General features: G+C 50.9%; 1 protein-coding gene across 1 annotated transcript in view; it reads right to left on the bottom strand.

Moving 5' to 3' along the window:
* Positions 1-6,266: 6,266 nt before the first annotated feature.
* The window catches only part of LOC126579587 (telomerase-binding protein EST1A), a 48,101-nt gene continuing 44,922 nt past the window's right edge, over positions 6,267-9,445 (bottom strand). The window contains exons 11-13 of the mRNA XM_050243018.1: positions 7,849-7,999; positions 7,394-7,747; positions 6,267-7,236 (exon numbers count right to left, since the gene is read on the bottom strand). Of these exons, the coding sequence (XP_050098975.1) occupies positions 7,082-7,236; positions 7,394-7,747; positions 7,849-7,999 (660 nt within the window). The 3' untranslated portion in view covers positions 6,267-7,081. The remainder of the gene's footprint in view (positions 7,237-7,393; positions 7,748-7,848; positions 8,000-9,445) is intronic.

Raw genomic sequence — 9,445 nt, 5'->3', positions numbered from 1 at the left:
GGCCTGCTGGTTGTTGATGATGAGGACGATGATGATGATGATGATAGAGGGGCAAAGCTTGGTTGCGATCGTGAGCGCTCGCTTTTGGAGCTTCTAGCTCGCGCCAAGGCTCGCTCGCTTGGCGTGCGAGAGGTGACGGAATCTGCGAAAAGATATTGTAGGTAGGGGGGGGGTGGGGGGCAAGGGTGGCTGCGGTTGGTTGCGGGGCGACCTCAACCTTGATTATTTCACGTTCGCGCCTTCGCGGTGTCCTCCGATGTGAAGGTCAACCGTCATCGTGATCATCAGCAGCAGCAGCATCATCAACAGGAAGGGACTAAAGTTTCGCTAACACATAGAGATACTGCATGTGGTATGGACATCGATCGCACTTCACACTTTCACAGCAACTTGAAGCCAGCAACCATCCTGTCAGCCGCCTGTCTGTTAGTCAAACCACCCCCCGCCGGTGTGGCCAGCGATAGCAACGTTCCCGTTTTTTTTTTTGGGGGGTAACTCTCAAACACATACCACCACCACCACCACCACCACCCCCACCGAACAGACCAAGAACGAAGGCGTCAGCTTAAAACCTTAAAACATCGGTTTTTTTCGTCGATGAAAACACATTTCTTAAATAGACCAAAAACCAAAAACTTAAGTATTTTCCCTTGCTTGCTATGCATTTTTTTTTCCCTATGATGACCCATCGACGAAAAATGGTGATTTTCAAAAGATGGATGGAAGAAGTTGAGATGGTATCAAGTCAGAAAATAGCCAAACAGTTCCATAGAACAACGCATGATTGCCTAAATCCGTGCAAGGAAGCCGTACCAACAATTGTTGACGGAACTGGAACCATGCGGTTTGCTGGACGATGAATCACACGTAAAACTGCATTTTGACAAACACCGGGAGGCAAATTTCACTTTAGCAATCGTAGAGGGAATACGATAGGATGGTTTTAGTTCATTTACGCAGATCAAATTGCTCGTAAACTGCTCATTCGGCAAGCAATCTGTAGTTGTGGTTTGAAAACGAAAGTTTTCATGACGGAAGGGTCCATGAACGGCCGTTTGTACAAAGAAGAATGCCTGGAAAAGATCATTCTACCTTTTATTAGATCTCACAAAGGTCCTGTTAAGGTTTGGCCAGTCTTAGCAAGCTGCCACTGCAGTACGGAGGTCATAGGTTGGTATCAAAACTACAACATTAGTTTCATACCAAATCCTTTCATGAATCCTCCAAATTGCCCACAATTTCGCCCAAGCGAACAATATTGGGCTATAATGAAGCTAAAACTTAGGAAACATGGTAAAAAGATATAAAAAAAATCCAGCCAAACATGTACAAATGGTGGCAAAAAATGGCAAAAGAAGTTACTGTGTTCCAGTACTGTGCAGAAAATGATGAGTCGCATCAAACCAAAAGTGCGCAAATACATACGAAACGATGCACAATAATTTTATCCCTATTTTTTATCGACAGCTAAATAAAATACCTACAAAATGAGACCTTTTCCATCTGTTTAGCTTATTTCTGGCCTGAGCTGTGTCCTGTTTTATGCGGCCAAATTTAAGGTGTTCCAAGCTTTATTTCATGCGTCCAAATATTAACTGTTCCATGCGTTAGAAAAAGAATTCTAGTGATTGGGGCGGTCAGAGTGCCGTCACTTCATATCGATCTCTCATCTAGCACCAGATTCTACGATTATAATTCTGGACAATAATCTGGGACTTTAGCTTTCCATTACTTTAGCAAGCGTACTTCATTGCGTCCGTTGTTTTGGGGCAGTTCCGAACGGAAAGCTCCCGGTTTCTCTAGATCCCGTGGCCATGCACCTTTACCGAACCGTCTTGCGGTGCGTTCTTCTGTGTCGCTTGCCGTTCGCATCAGTCAGTGCCTTTGCCTCTCTCTCTCTCTCTCTCTCTCTCTCTCTCTCTCTCTCTCTCTCTCTCTCTCTCTCTTGCCCAGGGTGCAAAGGGTGCAGTGCACTTTCGGTGCATCATTCCCTGACTCCCTCTTCTCCCCCTTCCTCTTCCCCTCTTTCTTTCTCCTGGCAGTCGCGAGCCCACAGAACAATCTCATAAACATGCGAATCAAAGGCCCAAGCAGCAGCAGCGCATCGGCTTGCGAAATGATAATTGAAAAAGGGACGTACGACAAGCACCAGCATCCGGGCGTGTTGATGGTGGTGGTGGTGGTGGTGGTGGTGGTACGGGAAACGTACACCACACGCCAGCCACAGAACCGGAGCCAGCAAGCCAGCAAAACACACAATTTATGCGCCCTGTCCGTGAGCCTGCCAAGCTCTAGCTCAAGCCTGGCCCGGGAGGATTTTATGCTGCTGCTGCTGCTGCTGCTGCTGCTCCACCCTCCGGCCACACAGTCGTTCAACCGTCGGTGTCGGTTTGCTGATATGCTCGGGTTATTGCTGCTGCTGCCTGTTGGCCGCAAGGAATGCGCTCGTTTAACCGGGAACTCACGTGATAAATTCCCCCCCCCCCTTCCAATTTCCCACCTCCCTAGTACCTAGCATTCCCGGGGTCCAAGGCTGGTGGCCAGAGCTGGAGGAGGTCGAACATAACGCACCCGATGCGATGGACGCGGACCACACCACAGGCTCTGGAGGTGGAAAGATGGGTGGGGTGAAGGGGGGAGGAAGGGAGCGGGGTGGCAGGAATGGCAGGTGACAGGAGGGCGCAACCGAGAGGCCGCTCGCGAGCGAGCCGCGCGCGGTGTGCGAGTTTGAGAAAGAAGGACAAAAAAACAAGGGCAAAAAAAACGGAAACAGAGAGAGAGAGAGAGAGCGAGCGAGGGAAGAGTGCCCCGCGGGAGGGAGGAGGGGGGGGGGGGTAAGACCAACGTTTTATGTAATACGCGGCCTTGGAAGGTCGTCATCCTTCTGTAGCTGTGGCCTCCTGTGCTCGGGCCCTCGCGACTCGGAGATTCTGGCTTTTGGCTTTGGCTCTGGCAGCAACAGCAGCAGCAGCAGCAGCAGCAGCATCATCATCATCCCCATCATCCGGTCCGGGCATGATCCTCATCTAGAACCTCTCATCAACCACCACCAGCAGCGCGTCCCATTGGCGTCGGCTTTATAACCATCTCAGGTTCATGTTGCGCCCAATATTCCGGTGCGCACCACACTTTGTTTTGGCGCAAGATTGTTTTTTTTTTTATTTACTTACTAATCAGCCCCCGGGGTTTGCAGGGATACGCACGAAAGCATAGGAATAAATTGGGGGGTTTTTTTTTCTTCCTTTTCACCGAACAGTCAAACAAGGCACTTGCCTATGCCATTGTAACATTATCCATGATTGTCACCTTTCTGATTAATTTTCCTTCAATCCCGAAATCAGCAACCGTACGCATAGAACATGAAACATAGAACATTCAGCACATAGAGCATAAAACATAGAACATCCAACATAGAGCATAGAGCATAGAGGATAAAGCATTGTGCATAGAAAATAAAACCATAGAATCATAAAAAAACAAAATATAATATAAATTCATAAAGCAGAAGATCATAAATTCATAAAACATAGAGCATAGAATACATTTATAAATACAGGGTGCGCCATCAGGATGTATCCGGTGTAAAAAAAATGGATGTAAAAAAATCGGTCAATAGGCGAAACTGCGATCGTACAATCGATGATGAATAAATGGTGGATTTCTCCTTCGCCACATATCACAGCGCTTTTTTTTGCCGGACGATTTAAGTATGTTCACAGCACCTAGTTCAAGTATCAATCTTGTTTACTTAACATTTCAACATTTGGATTGGTCTGTTTTCTGTTGGTAGTCAGATTTGAGGAACGATGAAACCATTATGCCTTTTCTCCTTCTGCTGACCGTAATTCGTTCATGCATGTAGCATGTTACGCCGGACGAAAATTTGTATAAAAAAAATGGTTTTTTTTTTGCCGCATTTGGAACGCTTGGCGGACGTTCTGTCACAGCACACAACGTCCACGATGACGCCTTAATGCTGTAACGCGAACGAGCAGCAGCGAGTCATCAGGAGCAATCCATCTCAAAGCCAATCAGCAGCAGGCTCTGGTGTACGCGCAGCTGTCACAGGCCGATCGATGAGCATGATGGACCGATCGAACCCTCCTCGGTGATATCCCGCTAGGGGATCTCGTTGGAGCGAATATCGAGATCGATTATCGTTCCAACCTGCCAGCTCGGCGTGCTAATACGTCGTACGTGCGTGCATGCGTGCTTGTGTGCTTGTGTGTGCGTGGCGCAGAGGAAAAACCGGCCAGGAATGCTAGGCATCTTGCAGCAGAACATCAAACTCGCCCATTATCTCCTCCAAGCCCTTGCCATCTTTCTCCCTTTTGCGAGTGCGATTTTCTTTGCTGAGTCGCTGGCTGGCTGGCTGGCTGGCTGGCTGGCTGGTGGATTGGTAGGGTAGGATAGAAGAGACCACTAACAGCAACCGAATGGAACGGATTGTAGATGAATTCTATTAAATTACCGCCGGTGCCCAGTACCAGGCGATAATGGTGGTGGTCCTACCCCCTTTTGCGGCTAAAGGTTCGCGTCTCCCGCCGCGCAGAAGTCTCTCATGTGGCGCTGGGGAGTTGGGGACGACGACGACGACGACGACGAAGACGACGGCGCAGAAACGTTAATTTAATGTGTCAGAAGGGAGAAGGTAATTGATTCTTCGGATGTTTCTACGCGTTTACCATAAAATTGCCAACTCAACCGGATGATGCCGATGCCGAGCAGAGAAGTAGAAGGCGAGGGATGGAACAGGGAGCGTTGTGGCGCGGTACATCCTTCTGCTGTTGCTGCTGCTGCTGCTTTGTCAATCAGGCAAAGCGACTACGATGGAGCCTCTGACAAGGGAGCATATTCTTGCGCTTTCCGCACCATCGACTCTATCTCACTGGCCAGTCCGAAAACAGCTAGCGGCCGGCTGGTTACAAACGAGCGAAACGAGAAGCCCCAATCACGCCCCAGCTATAACTCCCCAATCGAAGTGGCATCGCGCGCCTTTTGACGCTGCTACACACGCAAACATCCTCACGTACATATTTTTTTTTTTTGGTACCTGGCTCGGTCGCAATCGCTTCGCTTCTTCGCGGCTGCCAGTGTGTTTTCGGCGGAGTACGCCACGCCGGATGCTCGTGGTGATCCCCCATCCTTTCTCCCAGTGTGCGTCGTAAAGATGATCCTATATCACCGCGCGTTATGGTAAAGAACGCTGGCGCCAAAAGTGGCGTGGAGGGGAGGGGGGGGGGATTATGAGAAATGATTATGGGCAATGAAGGGTGATTTTATGGGCAAGGATGATGCGAGGCTTCGGTTGCTTCCGATACCGCTCTCGCCTCGGACGCGCTGGAACTGTGGACCACACAATAGCTGCTGTTGCTGCATGCAAAACCCGCAAAAGTGCAATTTCATCTGAGTGAGTGAGGAGGGAAGGTTGTTTGCACTCGCGTGATGTGGCCCCCCGGATACGCCACGGATCCGCGGTTGCGGTCGACCCCGCAGCGCATGCCGCATTCCAGGAAATCGCATCGAACCATACACTCTCTCTCTCTCTCTCTCTCACACACTCGCTCTAGATGCTGCCGATACGCTACGTACCCAATTTTAAAGAGGTTGTTGTGGCGTCACCCTTCTTCTATACAGCCCCCTCCACCCCCCACTCCCTGCTCTTCTTTTCAACACTCGGCACCTACCACCTTGAACTTGAGTTTGTTTTGTTTTAATGGCACACAACGCAGCAGCAGCAGCAGCAGCAGCAGCAGCAGATGAAGTCGCAGCCACAAGAACCACAACCATTCTCGCGGATCAACACACAAAGCTAGCACAGTCCGCCTAGTGTCTTCCGAAGCCGCATGATGAACGCGTGTGGAATGGCCAATTACGACAGAATACGTCTGCCATCCGCTCCTCTCCGCTCAAGCAAGCAACAAGCAACAACAACAAAAAAAACATTTCGGATTCCCCAAATCATCTTCGCTAATAACTTCCTCGTTTGTCGCAAACGATGATCACCGGTGTCGCCGCCAACGGTGATGCTGCTGCTGCTGATGATGACGCGGCGTTGCCCTGGTGTCGTGCGCTCACAAACATGCCTGATGCTGACTGCGTTTTTGTCGCAATACAAAACCTAACAGCAACAGCAGCAACGGCGCTGCTAGTCCTACGATGAAATGCGCATCACCGGGCGCGACAACGCGAATAACAGGAACAAAAAACCAAAAATTAAAAAAAAAAAATTAAAAAAGAAGAAGACCGGATCTATGAGGCAGTGGTGAGTTACTGACACCTGCTTCGCGGTGTCGTTGTTTATTAATTTCAAACAGAATTCAAGAAAAACATAGGATTTTAACTGATCGTCTGGCGGTTCGTTGGATCGTTCTCTGTCGCGTGAGTTAAAACGTAACCTTTTGAGCACGTGCAAAAGTCCAAAGCAGACACCGATAGGAATAAAGATTGAATAAAGACCGATAGAATAAAGATAGAGAGTATGAATCACTGAATCAATGTAGTGAAATGGAAAAAGTCGCAACGATACGCTCAAAGTAACACTCCAGCTACTTGCCCTTGCGGCGCTCGTGAAAAATGAATACGGTAGAATGGAAAAGGGGGGGCCCACGCGAACGGGGCGATATGATAGCTAGTGGTCGGGTGGTTGTGCCAACGCTTGGGCTCTTCGGGAGACCGCGCGAGTCAACTGGTAACCTTACAATGCTATATATGCTTTCGAACACGAGAAGGACTCGAAGAAGAAGGCACCAATGGCTAAAGAAAGAGTAGTAAGAGATGAGCAGTGGAAATGGAAATTCTAACTATAGCCGCTCAAAGCAGCAATAACTAACCGGTCCTTGGCTCCCACTGTGGACGCAGGGATCACAGAATCAGTTCATCTTTGTTTGTGTCGCCTCGTTCATTGGCGACACTATTGGCGAATTCAGACTTCTAACTAAAAGGGGCCGACCCCCTCCGCTCTCCCCTTTTACCTGATCAGCTGACCATCGACGAAAACAAAAAAAAAACGCTTCAACTCTGCCGGGCGTCTAGCAAGACGTTTTGGGGGGGGGGTAACCACCCCCCGGGGAAGGCTGGCTCACGGCTGCTGTTCGACGTTTACAGGCAGATGGGCCCATTGCGCGAAGTCGTGCATCTCACGCACCGGCACATTGTGCGAGAGTGCCTTGACACGCAAGTTCCGATCTTTGGTTAGCAGTACAACTTCGCGCAAAATTTTCTTCGGCTCGCCAACTGATGTGGGTGCGTGTGTGTGGGTGTGTTAGTGTTCGTGTGTCCAAGAGAAGGGTATAGAAATAGAGAAGAATGAGAAATATTAAGAGAGTAAAAGGATTTGAAAAGGCGTTTGTGCTGTTGGAGAATGTGTAAATCTCGAGTGGCGCACCCCTACCTGCTTGCTGGCCTGCCGACGATGCCGACACAGAGGAGCTTGTGCCTATCAGATTGAGCGCCGCCTCGAGGATACGATCATCGTTCGTCCTCTGTCCATCCTCATCATCCTCGGTGGCGAAGATGATCCTGCGTATCGCGTTACCCTTGGTCGTGACAAACATGACGTTACCGTGGGCCACCGACTCCAGGTACTCGAGCGCGAGCGCTGCGTTCTGCGTGACCGTGTACGAGTGCTGCAGCGCCACTGGCTGGATAAGCCCGGGGCGGCTAGCGCTAGCTGCCATGTGCAGGGCCGGTAGCTTCCCCGGTCGATTCTTCGCGCCCATGCTCAGCCCTCGCAGCTCGCTCACAACTGAAAGAGAGAGAGAGGGGGGGGGGACGGGGCGGGGGGATTAGTGTATTAGAAAAGAATGCGCTCGGATGCGGTGGTAGTGGCCTTGCGCCCAAACTTACCAACTATCGGCACCATCAGCGTAAAGAGTTGGGTTGCACTGGCGATGGCTTTGATGCAGCCGAGATCGTCGACGAAGCAGTTAGTATCCGGCACCAGGTACTTCGGTCGCACCTCCATCAGCAGGTTGATCGCACTCGGTTGCAGCAGTTGCTGTGGTGAGTTTTCAGCGAGCAGAGTGGCCAAAAACGAGAAAAAGAAGAAGAACAAACAACCAGCGAAGATCAGCGAATGTGTTGTTTATGACAAACGGCTTTCATGTATCTGTGTGTTTTGTGTGTGCTTATGTATAACAGGCTGGGCCGCAACCTTTTTTCTTCTCATCAAGAAACATGTAAAGCCTTGATCATGACCATGATGACCATGATAATGAAGATGATGATGATGGCGGTGATGCTACACTGCTGCCTGCTGCTATTGTTGTGCTCCCTCCACTTCTCCCTTGAAAACACCCCGCCCTAGCGTTGATGGCGAAGCAGCAGCAAAGAAAGGCTATCAAGAGAAGAACCAAACTAGAGCAAACTTGACCGCAGCAGAGCGTCGTCGTGGCCAGGCCGGTGTGTATGTTCCACCTCCTCCAACCCCCTGCCTCCCCTCCCCCCCTCCCCACCACTTGTGGTCCGTAACATAACCGTTGTTTTTATGTTTCGCGCATTGCAAATTGGGCATTTCGCGCATGCTGGTCCCGCTAGTGTGTAGCAGCAGCAGCAGCAGCAGCAGTAGCGAGCCGTTGGCTTTCGTTGGCTGAGCTGCATACCGAAACAACGACGACGTGCTGCGCGCCCCCCCCCCCTCCCCCTTCTTCCCCTCGTCGTCGTACGGTGCACGTGGAGTCGTGAGCAAATTGCTTCACACTTCTTCTGGCATCCTTCCCACCGCCTCCCCTTTCTATCGATGGATTCTCGTGTTTTTTTTTTTTTTTGCTATCTCTTTTCTCTTCTTCCTCTTCGCTCCCTGTGTCATGATACTCTGGCGCTGGCGCTGAGGTGGTTGTGCGTGATAATGGGCGAGCTGGCGCCAGTCGTAGTCAGGCATGACGACCCAGGGGCCCGCGGCTGTTGGTGCCCAATGCTGTCGGCGGTGGCGACGATGCAGGCGGGAAAAAAAAGCTGTCACCGGTTGGAGATGGCTGCCCTCCACATTCCCGATCTCACGCGAGGATCACGACGACCGCCGAATACGTCCTCTATACGACCTCAAAATGAACGACGAGCGACCACTGATTTCGATCCGATCCGATCGTCGCTCGTTGGTTGGTGAAAAATGACCCAGAAGGAGGACACCAAGTTGGGGAGGGGGAACACACAGGGCACACGTGTGTCACTTTCGCGTTCGCTTCTCGCGCGGGAATCGGCACAACACGGGCGGTCGGTCGGTCGCTCGATTGACACCGACTAACACGGCGACGCCTACCGGGGAGCGCAGCACACCGCACACCACACACCAAGCCCAATTCCAAATTCGCACGGCGTAGCGTTACTGTACAGCGTGTGTGATTGTCCTGGTGCAGGTGCACCAGGCGGTGCATCTAGTTCCCATAGATCCCGTGGGAGTGGAAGCCATGGTGGCGTCGCGCCCGCCCAAGATGGCCAACGATCG

Source organism: Anopheles aquasalis, chromosome Y, assembly GCF_943734665.1.
Source record: "Anopheles aquasalis chromosome Y, idAnoAquaMG_Q_19, whole genome shotgun sequence".
Lineage (NCBI taxonomy): Eukaryota > Metazoa > Arthropoda > Insecta > Diptera > Culicidae > Anopheles > Anopheles aquasalis.
Note: the sequence above shows the minus strand (reverse complement) of the source record. Positions and strands in the feature narration are given on the sequence as shown.